General features: G+C 39.3%; 1 protein-coding gene across 2 annotated transcripts; it reads left to right on the top strand.

The window, feature by feature from the left end:
• The first annotated feature begins 3032 nt into the window (after nt 1-3032).
• COX7A2 (cytochrome c oxidase subunit 7A2) lies at nt 3033-13415 on the top strand. Of its 2 annotated transcripts, XM_008013470.3 has the most exons (4): nt 3033-7856; nt 10274-10363; nt 11144-11228; nt 13218-13415. In XM_008013470.3, the coding sequence occupies exons 1-4, from the start codon at nt 7743-7745 to the stop codon at nt 13274-13276; spliced, it is 348 nt and encodes a 115-aa protein (XP_008011661.2). In that variant the 5' UTR covers nt 3033-7742; the 3' UTR covers nt 13277-13415. The 2 variants fall into 2 exon arrangements, with proteins under 2 accessions (XP_008011661.2, XP_037843017.2); XM_037987089.2 differs by lacking the exon at nt 11144-11228 and having other exon boundaries at nt 7729-7856.
• Nucleotides 13416-19483: the final 6068 nt, after the last annotated feature.

Raw genomic sequence — 19483 nt, 5'->3', positions numbered from 1 at the left:
TTTTTGTTACTATCTGTAATTTGTAATTCGTTTTTTTTTCTTGTTCATATAGGTGAATTTCCTGTTATTTCTGGCTAGTCTTGGCAATATATGAGGAGACCCAAAACACTATTTGAAAGCTTTGTGTTTGTGGGCAATACTTGAAGGGGTCTAGGGAGGTTCTATTTCTTACTGCTTTTAACTCTGCTTCTTCCTTGTCCTCCATCTCACCTCCTGATTTCCACTTCACACATACTTCCTTGTATCTGTCCCTCTCCATATTTCTTCCACTTAGTTGTCTTCCGTTTATTTCTCCAGATAAAAATTCTCTGGTCTTTCACCTGTGAGAAACAGTGGTGGAAGTGAGAGATCATTTTTATGGCTAAGAGGAGTAGGGCAGAGAACTTTGGGGATCAGGCCATTCTGTTGTATATGCTTTCAACTAGACATTTTCAGGCCTGTCCCTGCCTCCACTCTTTGCTGTAACTTTTACCTCCAAATCTGAGCTGCTCAGGGACTGTGGAATCAGTCAGCATGCTTCTCACTGGTATCCACCTTGTAGTCCCTCTAGATTGCAGCTTTCTCTGTTCAGCTCAGTCATATTCCATCTGCTTTCAGTTTTCCAGAAGTTTGTTGAAATCATTTGTCTGTTGCTGCCTCCTCTCTATTCAAATTTTGGGGTCATATCTTTTTTAAATTGTTTTCCAGATTATCGTATGGTAAATTTTACTTCTGTTCTGGTAGCATAGTTTTTTGAGTTTTAATACCAGAGATAAAGTACCATCACTCACTCCCCAAAAAACTCATACTATTCCTTTGTAATCATTCACCCTTCCCTCCACTCATAACCCCCAATTTGTTTTCTATCCCCATAGTTTTTTCTTCTAGAAAGTTCTAAATAGGAGCAATGCCATATGTAACCTTTGAAACAGCCTTCTTTAGTGTAATGGCCCTGAGATTCATCCAAGATAATGTGTCTTATCAATAATTTTTCTCATATTTTTCAAATTTATTTCATTTTACTATAGTGGGATGGAGGAGAGATAAACTCGGGGGGCCAATCTACTATCTTAAATCAGAAACACCTTGAAGCAAATATACCCTTCACTTTTTGTTGATTTTATAATGTTTTTAAAAAAATCTTAAACTTGTTATTTAAGTGGTAGTAATAGGAGCTTGTCTGTTTTTGTATCACAAGCTTTTCTATACAGGGTAATGTGGAAAAAGATTGAACTCCCCTTACATCCCTTTCAAGCTTATTATGCCACTTTGTTTCAAGCACAGAATTGCAGACAACAGCTTTACAAATATTTGTCAAATTGCAGTATCAGTGGTGTAAAGTAACCCCAGGGCATGTTGTCTTGCCTTTTCACAACAAACTTTGTGAAACAGTATGTCCTTTATATTTTCTTGTCATCTTCAACTTCAATCAGGGTCAGGCTTTCACCTCAAGATTATACTGTTTGTACTCTGTTGAGTGTCACCTGTGTCTGAAAGATTCAGTAGAAAGAGTATGGGTTTCAGAAGTAGGCTGATACGGCTCCTATACTTACAAACTGTACCTTGCAATTGCTTAAATCTTCTAAGCCATTTACCTTTCCTTGTCTGTAAAATAGGAATTTCAATACCCATTTGACAGATTTTGTTTTGAGCAATGAGTGACAGATAAAAAGCATTTAGCACAAAGCATAGAAAAATAGATATTCAGTGAACAATTCCCATTCTTTTCTGTCAAATCAAGTGAACTCACCCTTATTTTTTTGGCTCCATTATATCTTTTTGCTCCATTTGATAGGCAGTTTCCTTCCCTCTCCTTTAGCATGTGGCTTCTGTGAATGACTCTCCTGATTTTTTTCCCCTTATCTGTTCCTTAGTCTCCTTTGTATATTCCTTAATTATACTAACCATATAAAATGTTGGGAGTTCTTTGAGATTGCCTACGCCTTTAAGTTACACATTCTCCCTGAACAATCTTAAGTACCTTATTATTTCTGTTGTCTTTACACTGACTGACTTCTCTATCTTTTCTTGTGCCTTGACATCTGTCTTGAGCTCTAGATTTTTCATTATTAATCTCTCGAGACATGAAGGTTAATAATGAATTAACCTAAGTTAATAAGGCCCAAGCAGCAATCATTCCACACAAGCCTGGGTTTAATAAGGTCAAAACAGGAATAATCTCACACCAATCTGAGATTTACATTCCTTGTTATTGTGAATGGTATAGCCAACCACCTTGAGGTAAGCCAGAAACCCTAGCTCTCTTCTCCAGCTGCCCAATCTAATATAAATCACTGTATTGTGTTGAGTTTTGAATGTTCTTCCTTTTAGTTGGGTTTCTCATCCCTCCCCTTATCTACATCTCTCTTGATTATTTAGTTTAGGTTTTCCTTCCTCCTCGGATTACTATGAGAGCTTTCTGACAGACTCTCTGACCCTAATAACTCATGTCCAATCCAGCCTTTCATTACTAGAATGATCTTGAAATAGAGCTCCGATTTTAACAGTTTGCTATTTGAACCTCTAAGTAGCCCTTCAGGATGTTTAATTCATCCCTGAAATCAGCCTTCCACTATTACCTCAATTCTTCATTTGTTCTGCAAACCAAACCATTTGCAATTTCCCAAGACACCTGGCCACCCTGTCTTCTTTGCCTTTGCAAATGTTACAGCTTTTCCCTAGATTTTTCTTCTTACCCAACCTTTCCTCCCATAATAGTTTTTGAGTTATTTTAACAGCCACCCAATGATGAATACTATTATCTCCATTTTAAAGATAAGAGAAACTGAGGTATAAATAGATTATGTATCTTGCCTTCAGTCATGTCATTACCACTAAAAGGCAGATTCAGGATCTGTCTGACTTTCAAGTTCTTAACAACTATTTTTTTTTCTCTTTTCACTCCATCTAGGCCTCTGTTTTTACAGTTCCTGCAGTGCATCAACGCTTGATTCCAAATTCAGATTGTTAATCATGTTCTTGTCCTAAGTCTGGAATGACTTTTAATTTCTGCTCCATTTATTCTACCAGACCTTGCCAAAATTGTCTTTTTTTTTTTTTTTTTTTTTTTTTTGAGACAGAGTCTCACTGTGTCACTAGGCCAGAGTACAGTGGCGCGATCTCGGCTCACTGCAACCTCCACCTCCCGAGTTCAAGCGATTCTTCTGCCTCAGCCTCCCGAGTATCTGGGACTACAGGCTAATTTTTGTATTTTTAGTAGAGACGGGGTTTCACCATGTTGGCCAGGATGGTCTCGATCTCTTGACTTGTGATCGCCCGCCTCGGCCTCCCAAAGTGCTGGGATTACGGGGGTGAGGCTGTAATCCGCACCCGGCCCCAAATTCTGTCTTTTTACAACCTTAGCCCACTACTTTCTTTGAATTTCCCATACAGCTTTTGTTGTACCAGTTACTTGGAGAGTCATTTATGTCTGCATCAAATTTACTGTTACGTATGATATTCCTAATTAGATTATATTCTCCAGAAGGTCAGAGACTTTAAAACAATATTCCCTTGAGTGTATTACAAAGCATTACATTCATAGTAGGTAGCTGGTAGATTATTGTTCAATGGAGAGTGACTCATGTCCATGTTGATGAAAATAGTCAAACTCTATAAAATATTTTAAGAGATTTATTCTGAGCCAAATATGAGTGATCATGGCCTGTGACACAGCCCTCAGGAGATCCTGGAAACATGTGCCCAGGGTGGTTGGGATACAGCTTGGTTTTATATATTTTTGGGAGGCATGAGACATCAATCAAATACATTTAAGAAATACATTGGTTTGGTTCAGGAAGGCGGGGCAACTCAAAACGGTGGGGAGGGGGGACTTCCAGGCTATAGGTAGATTTAAACATTTTCTGGTTGGCAACTGGTTGAGTTTATCTGGAATCAATAGAAATGTTTAGGTTAAGATAAAGGATTAAGTTTTATTGTGCAGACGAAACTCTCAGCAGACTGCAGAGAGAGCAGGTTATAAAATGTGTCTTACCAGACTTAAAAGAATGCCTGGCTCTTAGTTGATTATCTCCTGGATCTGGAAAGGAAGGAAAGAAAACAAAGGGGAAAGGGGATTCTCTATAGAATGTGGATTTTTCCCACAAGAAACTTTGCAGGGCAATTTCAAGATTTGGCAGAGAAACGTTTTGGGGTAAAACATTTTGATTTTCTTCCTCGTTATGCCAGTCAGATGGTAAAGTAAGTCATAATATACAGGGTTAAATAAAACCCATCTGATGAGAATTTGTGGTTTGTAGGGCAGGACTCCCCAGACCCCTTAGATAGGAATTTGGGCAAGATAAAAAGAAAATCAGAGCTTAGTCCTCATTTATGAAATTGTTTGTCATAAGGACTTTAGAGTTAGAGAAAAAGATCATTAGGAGTTAGTCTAAAGTTTAATGATGAAAAGACTGAGGCTTGCAATTAGATGAAGTATTTAATAATAAACTAAATACAGCAACCAAGACAGCAACTGTTTCCTGATTTCCAAAGGTGACTCAGAATGTGATAAAGTATGGAATTATATTGAAATTTATCTTTTACCTAACCAGTAGTTTGTAACATGAAAGCTCACATGAAACTGTTCTATATTTTTATAAAATTGGAAGTGGATTAAGCATGGTTCTAGAATTAACAGATGTGTGTACGCACACACATCCAAATCACAGAAAACTATTCTGGCTTCCCTCTGTTTTTGTTATTTATAGATTCTATAGGCAGGATCATAGTCAGGGTTATCTTGTCTGCTTTTTAAAGGGAAAAAAAAATGATTGGGTAACTGTGCTTTGGTAATTGCATCAGTAATTATGAGATATTTTAACTTAGTACTTTTGCATCTGATGTCCATCTTACTGACAAGACTTAAATCATGACCTACCTCAGATTTCCCACATATTCCTCCTGCCAATTCTGTCATACTGTTACAAAACCCTCTGGAGTAAGTATTTTCCAAAAGAACCATTTTCTAATTTTCTAACATGACAAAAGAGCAAGGATAAAAGAACCCCAAACTGATGTTTTGGAAGCAATCTATTTTGAAAGTAACTTCTGGTTCAGAGGATGAATTTTAAAAAGTGGTAATGTTTCTAGTGTGCCTGGGAAGATCCAGTAAAGTTTGTTAGGTACCCAGGCAAATTTCAGTCATTTGTATGTCAGGATAATCACAACTTACAGAAAAGGAGCAAGGCGATAATGAATGAGGAACCCTGGGACTGAAAACATTTGGAGGGAGTACAAGTACTAAGACATGTTGTGAATTTTTATACTCAATAATCTATTCTTTTGTGCAGGATACAGTTCATTCATTTAACCAATGTATATTGAACTTTTCTGTGTGCCAATTACTATTCTAGATGCCAGGGATACATGAGTAAACACAACCGATATGATCCCACTTAAGTTCTTAAAAGAATCATTGTTGTGTGGAAGATAGTGGAAGAGTGGAAACAGGGAAACCCGTTAAAAAGGCTTTTGACATAATCTGAACAAGAGATGATGATGGCTTGGCCAGTAGTAGCAGTAGTGTTGGAGATAATGAGAAGTGGTTCAATTCAGATTATATTTTGAAGGTGCAGCCAATGGAAATTTTAAATAAATTGATTTATAGAGTATGACAGAAAATAAAGTTTAAGGCTTGAAGTAAGGAAAATTGCAGAGGACAAAGTTTGGGAATAAGGAGTGGAAAGTAGAATTCAGTTTGGTTTGTAAGTTTGAGATGCACGTTAGCCATCTAGGTAGAGATGTCTTAAGTTAAATGGGAAAGGCCAAGCAGGAGATAGGTGAGGATTGTCAGCACATGAATAGTTTTTCTTTCCTAAAAAAATTCTTTTTCTTCATACAATCTACAGGAAGTGGGAGTAGTAGTTCAATGTTAGATGAAATCACAAAAGGGATGAATGTAGAAAAAAGGTGAGAAACTGAAATTTTAGAGGTTAAGAGGACAAGGATCCCGGAAAAAACTAAAAGGAGCAGCCGCTAAAACAGGAGAACGGCTGAAGGAGTACTATGGAAGCCACTTTACGACCATGCTTCAAACTATCATATTCTTTCTTACATGTATGCTTTACCTCCAAATTAAAAAGTAAAAGTATATGGTGAGGGACGGATTAGCTATGTTAAATGCTGCTAATAGATGGAGAAGGTGAAAATTGAGTCTCACAATTTATTTAGCAACCTGGAAGCTATTGGTGATTCTAAACAAAAGCAGTAAAAGCCTGCCCAAAATGGAACCAAAAAAAGCTTAGGAGGAGGAGGAGAGACAAGTGTAAAGAAGTCTATGGTAATGGAAATCAAAGGAGTTTTTTTGTTTTTAATTTGGGAACGTGTTAATAGATGGAATGATCCAGTCAAGGGGGAAATTGCACTGAATAACATGAATATAAGAATCTGTGTCTAGGATCTATTTAATGTGAATTCATGGCTTTTTGGACAGAGTCATAAGCTTCTTAGATCTGTCACCCAATGTAACTAATTCATGTGTTGGTTAGTGAATACTCCCTTTAAGCAGTGCTTGCGGATTGGTAAGAAATCCACATAATCTCTGCGCTTGAGAAATTTACAATCTAGAGTTGGCTAACTGGAGAAAACATAAGAGAGTACATACAACTAACAAATTAAGGTTATGGACAATGTACTTAAACCCCGACGCCCTAGCTATTGGCACGTGGTAATTTTGTCCAGAGTTTTGGTTACATGCATAATCCAGAGGGTTGTAGAAAATCAGGTCCTTTCAGTCGCAATCCAAGCAAGACATGAATTGGGGTGTTTATAAGCCTTGGTGAGGAAGAGAATCTTAACTGGGACTGGTAACTTGGTGGGCCCACTGACATACAGTAGATTGTGAAGAAAACCCCAAGGATTACAAGAAATAGTTTTAATATTACTAATTTTTATCATTTGCTGAGCCTATGGGTTTCTTATTTGAAATGGCAATCAAATAATTTGTAAGAGTTTGTAGAAAGGTGGAAAGATTATTGTAATACAGGGCAGATATTTGTGTTTGTACACACTTGAGGGTAAGCACAAGAAATAAACACAATGGGGATTACGTAAGCGAAACGGATGACACCGACAGCCTTCTGCACAACAAATAACTGCTGTGCTTAACTCCAGTAATGAATGTAGTGCCCTGCTGGATCTGGGACAGCAAGACTTCTGAGTCCAGATGCGCCATCGCATTTCTTGCCCCCAACGTTTCCTCAGAAGCGAGCGAGCCGCTTCCACAATATGGGGACGCTGCGGAAGAGCTTCTTGCTTAGGGAGTTCTGCAGCAGTCGAAGGTACAAGAAGATAAAACTTGTTACCTCGACATAGCTCTTACAGCATATTCTCAACACAAGGAGCAGTAATGTCCCGCAGCAATTCCTTCGGTAGAAAAAACCGTCCGTGTTTTTTATTTTATGAGGCCTCACAGCTGTATTCCGGCCAACCCAGTCTTTGTTCACTTTCTAGCGGCTTAAAGGTTGCCCAGTTTTACGCCTTCTCGCTCAAAACAGACACTAGCTTTCTTTGATAGCCTGGTCCCACGCTGACTTCGTCTAAGCTTATTACATTCATCTCACGAATCGTTTGCTTTCTCCCCAGCCTTAGCTCCAGCGACCAGCCGGCTGAACTTCTTCGAAAACGCCACGAACGAGCTCACCAGACGGAGACGGCGAGCCGGCTAGAGCGGATAGGGCCGTACTGCCGCTCTAGTTTTTCTTTTGCTCTCTATGGTTAGGAGCGCAGGCCTCTCTTCGGCCCGGCCAGATTTCCGTTCCTGAATGCTTACGCAAGTCTCGGAGGTAGTTCCGGTTCCGGCGTGGTCGTTTTCGTTGCTGGTGTTAAGTTGTGGCGGTTGCCGGTCAGTAACAGCCAAGATGCTGCGGAATCTGCTGGTGAGGAGCTTCTCGTCTTGCATTCATGATAGGGGCGAGGGAGTGGAGAGGAGGCTGAGGCACCATGACAGAAAACCCTCACCTGGGAGGGGTGCAGAAGGCAGCTAGTGAAGTCACCTTGACTTGTGTCCTTTTCCCCTGACCTTACTTTCCCTTCCGTCTATTCCTCTAGCCCCAGGCCGTTGCTGGGTAGACGTAAGGAGTGTAGAGGCTGGGGAAGTGACCAGAGACTTGTGGGTTAGACCCGTCTTGGGTTCTTAGGCACCACCCCTAACCCTGTCGGTCATTGATGAGGTTAGTAGCTCGGATCTGAGTAAAACCAAGGACCAGGTGGGGAATGTCTGACACCCGGAAGCATCAAGCAGAAAGGTGTTCTTCTGGTACTGAAAGGCTTTAAGTTTCAATGGTTTTGAGCTTTGCGAGCTTGAGAAGGCAGTTTAAAAACCAAGCATTCATTTTGGGTGGAACTTTAGGAATAGTCATGGCTGAAGTGCAGCGTTACTTCCGTCAGGCTATTGTGCATTGTCCTTCACCCCTCCACCGACTTTGAGCATATGAAATATTTCCCCAAATTTTGAAAAAGAAAAGAAAAAAAATGCGACAATGATTATTTTATCTTTTAAATTATTTAATGAAGTTTTGCTTCATTAAAATCCTCAATGTAATTTATTTTAAAAAATCGAGAGCACATTTGTTTCATTATTTAATTCAACTGGATATTTAATACAAGTCTCTTTAAAAGATGTATACCCTATTTAAAATTTTTTAGGAAAAATGTAATGGAAGAAGCATTTTAATTGAGAAGGAATCACGCCAGTCTATTTGCTGTCAAGTAATAGGTTTTTTTTGTTTTTTTGTTTTTTTTTTTTTTTTTTGAGACATACTCTATTGCCCAGGCTGGAGTGCGGTGGCACTATCTCGGATCTCCCAGGTTCGAGCGATTCTCCTGCCTCAGCCTCCCAACTAGCTGGGATTACAGGCGCTCGCCACCAAGCCCGACTAATTTTTGTATTATTAATAGAGACGGGGTTTCACCATGTTGGCCAGGCTGGTCTCGAAACCTTGACCTCAAGTGATCCGCTCACCTCAGCCTCCCAAAGCGCTGGGATTACAGGCATGAGCCACAACGCCCGGCCCCCCACCTTTTTTTTTTTTTTTTTTTTTTTTTGAGCGGTGTTCGTTCTTGTGGCCCAGGCTGGAGTGCAGTGGCGTAGTTTGGGCTCACTGCAACTTGCGCCTCCTGGGTTCAAGCCATTCTCCTGCCTCAGCCTCCTTAGTAGCTAGAATTACAGACGCACACCACCACGCCCAGCTCATTTTTGTATTTTTAGTAGAGATGAGGTTTCACCATGTTGGCCAGCCGGGTCTCAAACTCCTTACCTCAGGTGATCCACCCACCTCGGACTCCCAAAGTGCTGGGATTACAGGCGTGAGCTACTGCGCCTGGCCAAGTAACAGATTTTTTCTTTTCTTTTCTGTTTTTTTTTTTTTTTAAGATGGAGTTTCACTCCTTTTGCCCAGGCTATAGTGCAGTGAGGCGATTTTGGCTCACTGCAACCTCTGCCTCCCGGGTTCAAGCAATTCTCCTGCCTCAGCCTCCCGAGTAGCTGGGATTACAGGCATTTGCTACCGTGCCCGGCTAATTTTGTGTTTTTGGTAGAGACAGGGTTTCTCCATGTTGGTGAGGCTGCTCTTGAACTTCAGACTTCAGGTGATCTAGTAATATTTTTTTTTTGTTTTTTGAAACGGAGTTTTGGTCTTGTTGCCCAAGCTGGAGTGCAATGGCCTGATATCGGCTCACCGCAACCTCTGCCTCCCAGGTTCAAGCGAGCCTCCTGCCTCAGCCTCCCAAGTACCTGGGATTACAGGCATGTGCCACCATGCCCCGCTAATTTTGTATTTTTAGCGGAGACAGGGTTTCTAATGTTGATCAGGCTGGTCTTGAACTCCTGATCTCAGGTGATCTGCCCGCCCCGGCCTCCCAAAGTGCTGGGATTACAGGCGTGAGCCACCACGCCCAGCAGATTTTTGATAATATGGTAGTATATTATGAAAATATTTGAGCTTAGTGTATTTTGGTTAAGCACTATTTTTGTAACATGTGTATGTCAATATGTTTGCATCAAGGATTATAAAATGTTACTGGTTCTGTTCAGGTAAAGATCATGATTTTATATTTTGGTTAGAATCTGTATGTATTGCTTCTTGAGTATGTTGTTTGGAGACTGCAGAATGTAATTCGAAGGCCAGAGGATGGATGACAAATTGAAAAGCCTGGATACTCTTCCATGACTTTGCTACTGACAAATCAGATATGCTTCAAGTCTCATTTTACCTTTTTTATAATATGAAGGACTGAAAATGGTTTTGAAGGTTTCTTTAGGCTCTAAGTCTGTTTAATAATATTTTCATTTTAGGCTCTCCGTCAGATTGGACAGAGAACCATAAGCACTACTTCCCGCAGACATTTTAAAAATAAAGTTCCAGAGAAACAAAAACTGTTCCAGGTACTGAAGTATTTTATAGGAGATTGTTACTTGTAATAATTAGATTACCAAAAGGTAGAGTTAGGATAAACAAGTATGTGTATAAATTAGATCATATGACAATATAAACATTACAAAATAAGTCAAGAACATGTGCCATACTGCTAATAGTGGTTGTCTCTTGGGGAAAGACCTGGTGGAGCAGAGCAATTTACCTTTATAAGTAGTTTGATTATGAGTGATTTTTGTTTTATTATGGTTTCTAGCTTTTCCCAAATAAAACTTCAAGTGATTAAAAATAGTTGTATCATATATACATAAAAATAAATACTGGACAGATGTACTAAATAGCTACTTTATGCTGGATTAGATGCTAGGGATATAATTTAGGGTTATAAACCAAAATCCCTTCCCCACTTTTTAGGGAAAAAAAGGTTCCTATGACTAAATCTAATGTGTGGCAATTATTGATTCTTTTATATTTCAGTTATATTAAAGTTGTTGAGATCAGTGTGTATGTTTTATAGCTTTAATGTTTATGTATTCTTTGGAAAGACCATCATTAATGGATCTCAAATTAACAGTAAAAGAAAAATGCTGACTTTTAGGAGTTCTTATTTTAAAAGTAGTAGGAGTAGAGACAGAATAAAGAAAATTGTAGGTCTTTTAAATTTTAATACTTAAATACTTTAATTATAGGGATTTAAGGAGCTATATCATTTTATATGCCTGTTCTTTTGAAACTTAGTTGGAAATGAGTGAGGCATCTATTATTGTCTTTTTTTTCTTTTTTTAATCTAGGAGGATGATGAAATTCCACTGTATCTAAAGGGTGGGATAGCTGATGTCCTCCTGTATAGAGCCACCATGGTTCTTACAGTTGGTGGTAAGGCCTTTGGAATGTTTGAAGGTTTATAGAAAAGTAATAGTAATGATAACTGATAACTTTATTGCTTTTGCTATGCCAGTATTTTAATGCAGGCAGTCTGTCTCCAGAATTTGATATCTTACTATGTCTCATAATGATTCAAGAGGATGACTGGTACATACTGTATAAGAGCATTTTGATGTTTTTTTTTTTGAAACGGAGTTTTGCTCTTGTTACCCAGGCTGGATTGCAATGGTGTGATCTCAGCTCACTGTGACCTCTGCTTCCCAGGTTCAAGCGATTCTCCTGCCTCAGCCTCCCGAGTAGCTGGGATTACAGGCATGCGCCACCCCGCCTGGCTAATTTTGTAGTTTTAGTAGAGATGAAGTTTTTCCATGTTGGTCAGGTTGGTCTGGAACTCCGGACCTCAGGTGATCTGCCCGCTATGGCCTCCCAAAGTGCTGGGATTACAGGCATGAGCCACTGCACCTGGCCTTAAAAAAATAACACCAGTAAGATTTGATGATTATCTTGTGATAGAGTTGGCTTTCTGAGTACCATTGATGGTAGTGAAGGCTATAGTTCAGTCAAAAACATCCATTGTATCCCACCTCTTATAGCAAGGGCTTTAAAACATTTTGACTGTGATGCAAAATAAAAGCGCACTTTACATCTAAACTCTGTACAGACATATTTATGACAAACAAAATTTGTATGGAACAATACTTTTACTGGAAGGTAAAGAGAAGGGAATCTATATTTGAGTGATTATTTTGTGCCCATCATATTCATAGGAATGCCACATACTTGGATTTCTGTAAATCTTGCATGAAGTCTGTAATATGTCTTCATTTTAAAGATGAGGAAACTATGTTAATTACCTGTTTGGGAAACTCTGCTCTCACATCACAACAATCAACATGGAAGACCTCTGTTGCCAAATGTGTGGGGGTTTTTCCCTACACACCATGTAATGGACACCAGCTAGGTGTCCTCCAATTCAGTTTCCACACTCTCTACTGGGAGATAGCATCAGATTCCACAGGTTGATGGCAGAAGACTGTCTCCTCCTTCCCACCAGTTACAAGTTTGGGTCTCTGGAACTTCTGACTGACTGGCTTTAAGTTGGGGTTCCCACAATCTCCTCACTAGGGGAACACATTTACCAGTTTATTATAAAAGGTATTATAGGCCGGGTGTGGTGGCTCACGCCTGTAATCCCAGCACTTTGGGAGGCTGAGGCTGGCAGATCACACGAGGTCAGGAGTTCAAGACTAGCCAGGCCCACATGGTGAAGCCTTGTCTCTACTAAAAACACAAAAATGAGCCGGGTGTGGTGGCATACACTTGTAATCCCAGCTACTCGTGAAGCTGAGGCAGCAAGATTGCTTTACCTGGTAGGCGGAGGTTGCAGTGAGCTGAGATTGTGCCACTGTACTCCAGCCTGGGCAACAGAGGGAGACTCTGTCTCAAAAAAAAAAAAAAAAAAGATAAAGTCCTAAATTCCTATTGGCCAATGTGACCATTTCTTACACATTCTGGTAAATAGTTTTTAAAATGAAATTCCAATTATCAGCTAGTTTTTACATTACATTTGATTACTTTAAAATTATATCACTCTTCCTTTTTTTACATTCACTTTAGGGAAGTCTTGCATATTTGAAGTCATTTTTTTTCTTTGGCATTTGAATCATCCTTAATCATCCTTAGCATTTCTCAGGCAATCTTGGGTTAATATGGAAATAACGTTTGTATATGTTCTTACTTTAAAAAATTTTTGCATTTTATGTTGACAAATATATTATTGTGCCATACTTTGTTAAAACTACATTAAATATATTTTACATATATTTATTTAAAATTTTGCCAACACCTATCAAAATACTTTTTTGTGTTCTAATTAAGGTAGTCTTAAGGCAAACTTACAACTTTTAAACTGGAATATTAAATTTATACACTTAGATCTCAGAATTTCTGGTTAGGTTCTTTTTTGTTTTTTATTTTTAGGAACAGCATATGCCTTGTATCAGCTGGCTGTGGCTGCATTTCCCAAGAAGCAGGAGTGACTTCAATCATCCCAGCAATCACTTGGTTCAGTTTCATTCTGCTCTCTATGGACCAGTAATCTGATAACCGAGCTCTTCTCTGGGGATCAATATTTATTGACTTGTAGTAACTGCCGCCAATAAAGCAGTCTTTACCATGCTTTGTCTGATTTTATCACTTTTATGCCAATAATTTCAACCCTTGTAAATCTTAGGTAAGGATCAAAGAAATGATTCTTCTGCCACGAAACTTGTATAAAGCAACATTATTGTGATATTATTTTAGTGAAATTTTACTTTTAACAGCTCAAAATTAGAGTCTCAATTTCTGTCTCAACTTGACATTTGAATGCATATTGCTTTTTCCCCCTACCCACTCCAGTATATCTTGGAATATGCTAGAACCTGGGGGTAGTGGAAGCAGGTTATCTTTGGCTCCTGGGGTCTACATTTCTCTTTCTTTTTTTTTTTTCTCTCAGCTATGTGAGAGTATGCTTAAATACTGGATATATCCCACAGCTTAGAATTAGGGTTTAGTAGAATGACTTTGTAAAATATTTCAGTGTTTGTTTTTTTCTACACTCAGAGTGGGTTCAGGTAGGTTTCTGTCATCAGGAACCAACCAAAGCAGGATAGTTACTGGGCTCCCCAGCTATCATGCCATCTAATGGACCCACAACTCTTATTTACCCTAACCAGTAGTTAGGTGCTTAATAAATGGTAGCCATTATTGGCTTCTCATAATAGGAATGGTTCAAAAAGGTCTACTTCAGGAACACAAAATGCAAATAGATACAGAGAGTGTAAGAATCATAAAAAGAATTACAATGCTGCTCTAGGCAGTCTGCTTCAGGGTTTGCAGAACCCTTCCTGCTTTGAGAGAACTATGCATGAAGTTGGAAATTTCATAGACTTCAAGTCTGGGACTCCCCTTTCCTGGATTCTGGTGTGCATCCATGTGGAGAGTAGCATCTTGTGAACCACTTCAGGACTTTCCTTCTATATATATGGAGATTGGTGGCTCACGCCTGTAATCCCAGAACTTTGGGAGGCCGAGGCGGGTGGATCACGAGGTCAGGAGATCGAGACCATCCTGGCTAACACGGTGAAACCCCGTCTCTACTAAAAATTAGCCGGGCGCAGTGGCGGGCACCTGTAGTGCCAGCTACTTAGGAGGCTGAGGCAGGAGAATGGCGTGAACCAGGGAGGCGGAGCTTGCAGTGACCCAGATTGCGCCCCTGCACTCCAACCTGGGTAATACACCGAGACCGCATTTCCAAAAAAAAAAAAGATACAGAGTGCCTACTGTGTACTACCGTTTACGGTTTTAGGTGCCTAGGAATCATTGGTGAACAAAGGCAGATTCCTCCTCTCATGGAGTTTATGTTGTAGAAAGGGGTGGTAGGAAAGATAGTTTAAAAATAAATTGCACTGTTGGTTAAAAAGATAAGTTCTATGGAAAAAGACCAAAGGGGAGAACTGACATGGGTGTGGATGGTCGGTTGCAGTATTAAAGTTAGGGTAGTCTTCAACAGGAAGGTCAGATTATTTTGAGACATCCGAAAGTGAACTGGTCAGAAACAGTCATCCCGCTGTGTTAGAAATTGGTTCTGGGACCTCCCACGGATATGAAAATTTGTGAATGCCCAAGCCTTTTATATAAAATGGTGTAGTGTTTGCATATAACCTATGCACATCCTCCTGTATACTTTAAATATCCTAGGTTTGTTATAATACCTGATGCAGGATAAATGCTATGTAAATATACTGTATTGTTTTGGGGATAAGGACCAATAAGAAAGTCTGTATATGTTCAATACAGATTCAGCCATTTATTTTTTGCCAAATATTTTCAAGCTGTTGGTTGAATCCACAGATGCGGAACCCATGGATATGGTGGGCCAACTGTATATGGGCAAAAGGCACTCTAGGAAAAGGAAACAGCTTAGAGCAAATGTCCTAAGGTGCCTGGCATGTTCAAAGAACAGAAAGGCAAGAGTAGATACCACTCGGTGGGTGAGGGAGAGGAAGTTAGTAGGGTGTGGGCCACATCAAGTAGGGTCTTGTAGGTTATTTTAAGGACTTTGGCTTTTGAGTGACATGGAGAGCCCTCGTAGGATTTCTCAATGAAGAGCAGACCTACACGTTTTAAAGAGGACTAGCCTGGTTGTTGTGATAAAATAGACCATAGGGGGCAGTAGTAGAAACAGGCAGATCCTTTAAGATGTTTACTGCAGCAACTTAGATGAGAGGTGATGAAGGCTAAGAGCAGCTGTTAGCCATGAAAATGATGGAAAGTGTTCAAATTATGAGCAGAGGAGGATCTTTATCATCCACTTAAACCTTACCTTTCCTCATCCATTCATCCCACAATTTCTTATTGAGTATGAGAGTCTACTTTGTATAAAGCACTGTTGTAGGCCCAGAGAATACAGCTGTGAACTAGATGAGCAAGCTCCTTCTTGGGGCTTACATTCTAGTTGCTGGAGATAGAAAACAAATAATTCATAAGCCTGATACTGTCCTATAGTGGGAACTGCAGATCAACAGGGTAGTCTATTAGGAGGAATAGTGCAGTGGAAGCTAGAAAAGGGCTGAGTGAAGTTACACTTGAACTGAGACCGGAAGAAAAGAAGGAGCCAGCTAACAGTGAGAAGAAAAGCATTCCAAGGAATCGGAAGAAGAAATTGCTTTGCAGGGGCGAATTGCAGAAAGAGGACAAGTGTTGTGGAGCATAGGGAGCTGGAGAAAGCAGCAGTTGTTCTCTCTTCCACAGTGACTAACACAACAAATGGTCATGCCACTACACACAGGGTCTAGATAGATTTGTTTTCTGGTTTCATAATATGCAACACGATCTCATAACCATAATATTGATTTAGCAAGAATCCCAAATATAAATTAATGTAGACAATCTATCTCAGGCAGTTATCGTTACTATTATTAGTAAGAACTGGAAGCTGAAAACATACAGAGATCAAATACACAATTACATTTGAACTAGAACTCAAACCTAGATATGTCTTATTCTGAAGCCTGTTGTTTATCTGTTATGTACCATGTTACTTCCTAAATGCAGAAGAAAAGAAAAAAAAATACTTAGGATAATTTTACTTGTTGCTTTCCTCACAAACTTTATTCCTTTTGAATATTGTTGTATTCGTGGTTATGTTTGATGAATTAGCATCATAAGAATTGGCAATTTTAAAATTTTGCTCTTCTCTCAGACTCCCGTGAGTCTGGCTTTGTATCTACTCCAGTTGCCTATTTCTATTGAAATTATAGTTTTACAGCTGCTATTTACTATCTGAAAAAAAAACCAAAAGACAAAAAAAACCCACCAGCTTCTACAAGTCAAGGATATATTGAAAGACTCATCTTATTAATGAGGAAAACCAATAAAAACCCAAGACATTTTCTACATTTTTATCTCAGTATAATATACTGGAGGGAAAAAAGGATTAAATGTTCACAATTACATTGCTTGGAAACTAGAAAACTGCCTACTGAAATGGTAATTGTAAGCCAGGCACGGTGGCACGTGCCTGTAATCCCAGCTACTTGGCAGCTGAGAAGGGAGAATGGCTTGAGCCCAATAGTTGGAATCCAGCCTGGGCAACATAATGAGACTCTCTCTCTCAAAAAAAGAAAGAAACGGTAATTTTAAGGCATACATGAAGTCAGTTAAAGGAAGGGAAATTCGTAACATTAGATATTGCAGACTTAGTGCCAGAATATATGCATGTATGTATGTAAATTTGGATTTGAGTGTTGATTTCTAATTATCAATCTTCCATTAGTATAATGTAAAATGGGCTATTTCTTGAATTCTGAAATTATGCCAGATCTTTATTGAGCTCTTGGAGGAGGCCATCATCTTCCCTCTGGGAGCTGCTAAAAATATTCTCTAGCATTATTCTGGTGGCTAAAAGCTGGTATCCTTGTTTGGCCTTGTTTTTTCTCTTTCCAGTGCATTTTACCCCAGTGAATGCACTTAGCTAGAACAGCCTATGACCATTAACATTTGGATACTCTCCCTACAGTGCTTTTTCCTAAAATAGTACCTGCTCTGGGAAATCAGTATGCAGTGAACCATCTTGACTGTTTTGGTCACAAAGACGTATCTTTATAATTGATCATTTCCCCATCTTAATTCTATCCTAATGATCATTAAAATGATTTCAAAAAGTTTTCTTTCCACTTTAGTTGGACCGTACAACAAAGGAACTGACCAGGAAGTCCCAGTCAAGGATGTGGAGCCTGGAGTCTCTTTTTTGTTCACCTCTGTCCATATTTATCAAAAAAAGTCTGGACGAAAAGCAACAGACAGAATCCCTTTACAGAATTGAAAGACAAAAGCAAACAAAACAAAAAGATGCATTTCTCAAGAACTAATTTCAAACATGAGTTTATTTCTCAAGACTTGAAAGAGTCCCTATGTTCATTTCCCAAAGCTGTAGCAGCCTAACTTAAATCATAAAGTTTGATAATTAGTTTCCAAACCAAGCCTTTTAGTTGGTAGAATTTTTTTTTTTTTAGATGATTATAAAGTAGGATGAGAAAAAGAAGTGGAGTTATATAGAACACTTAATAAAGAACACCATGCATATATTATTATTTAAAAAACTTTCTGATTATAAAACTCATTCATACATATAGTAGATACAAAAGAAAGAAGAATACTTCTGATAGTGTTCAGCTCTTTGTCCTGTATATAAACAACTGGAGCACAGGAGTGTTTTTAGGACTCTCTCCATCTCTTGTCATGGCTCATCCTTTGAAATTCCCTTGTTGAGCATGGCAGAAATGTGTCCTCTGATGACCACCTGCTTAACCACCTATATTAGATGGTTTGGGCTGCTATAACAGTATACCACAGACCAGATGGTGCTAACAGTAGAAATTTAGTTTCTCACAGTTCTGGACCCTTAGGAGTCCCAGATCAAGGTGCCGGCTCATTTGGTTCCTAGTGAGGGTTCTCTTTCTGGCTTGCAGATAGGGCGACCTTCTCACATGACCTTTCCTTGTGACATGTGGAGAGTGAACAAGCTGTGGGGTATCTTCCTCTCTTCGTAAGGACACCAATACTATCATGCTTATGACCTCATTTAACATTTATTACCTCCCTATACGTGCTATCTCCAAATATGGTCGCATTGGGAGTTAGGGATTCAACATGTGAATTTTAGTGGGACACACCTGACAGAAAATAAGGGCTATTTTTTATTCCAAGTTCAAAAATTTCAAGGAAGGGCTCTGACTGTCTGGGATCTACCAAATGAAGGGTAACACTGTTGGTGGTTTGTTTAGGGCTCACTTCTTGCCAATTGGTGGCTTTTATTTAAGGAGCTAATGCTCTGAAGATTTTCTTACAGATTAAACCTCTTTTTATTTTTATTTATTTTTAATTTTCTTGAGACAGAGTCTTGTTCTGTTGTATAGGCTGGAGTACAGTGGCACAATCTCAACTCATGGCAACCTTTGCCTCCCAAGTTCAAGCCATTCTTCTGCCTCAGCCTCCCAAGTAGCTGAGATTACAGGCGCCTGTCACCACACCTGGCTAATTTTTGTATTTTTAGTAGAGATGGGGGTTTCACCATGTTGGCCAGGCTGGTCTCGAACTCCTGACCTCAGGCAATCTACCCTCCTCGGCCTCCCAAAGTGCTGAAATTATAGGCATGAGCCACCGTGCCCAGCCCATTTCTTGATTTTTTGCTGGGGCACTATTGGGGGTAGGAGAAAATATGATTATAGAAATTCAGAAGATTTAGGCAGTAATATATAAGATGGACCAGAGTGGAGATAAAATGGATAATGAGGAGGCTATTACAATAAACGAAGCAAGATTTCAGACTATTGAGCAAAGTGAGTTGTCAGCTTGGATGAAAGTAAGGGTGGCAGGATGTGCTAGTAAGGATGTTAAAGGTAACCTAATGTCTTATAAGTTATGTTTTGTGTGAGACACAGAATAGCTGCCACAAAGAAAGCAAAATGAATAGAAAGTTAATAGGAAAATGGATTAATTTGTAAAGGGGATAGACTACATTATTCTTAGATTTCTGCCTTCTATAACCAGAGGAAAACAGGAAAGAAGATAGTGGAGATGATCTAGGGATTGCAGTTATAATTTACAGTTGCAGCATTTTCCTGATAAAGGAACACAACCTCCAAGACACTTGAAGGTAAGGATATGGGAATGGTAGAACTGAAAAGGCACTGTTCAGGAGA

This window comes from Chlorocebus sabaeus, chromosome 17 (assembly GCF_047675955.1).
Source record: "Chlorocebus sabaeus isolate Y175 chromosome 17, mChlSab1.0.hap1, whole genome shotgun sequence".
In the NCBI taxonomy this organism is placed as follows: Eukaryota; Metazoa; Chordata; class Mammalia; order Primates; family Cercopithecidae; genus Chlorocebus; species Chlorocebus sabaeus.
This window is presented reverse-complemented; position numbering and strand designations above follow the sequence as displayed.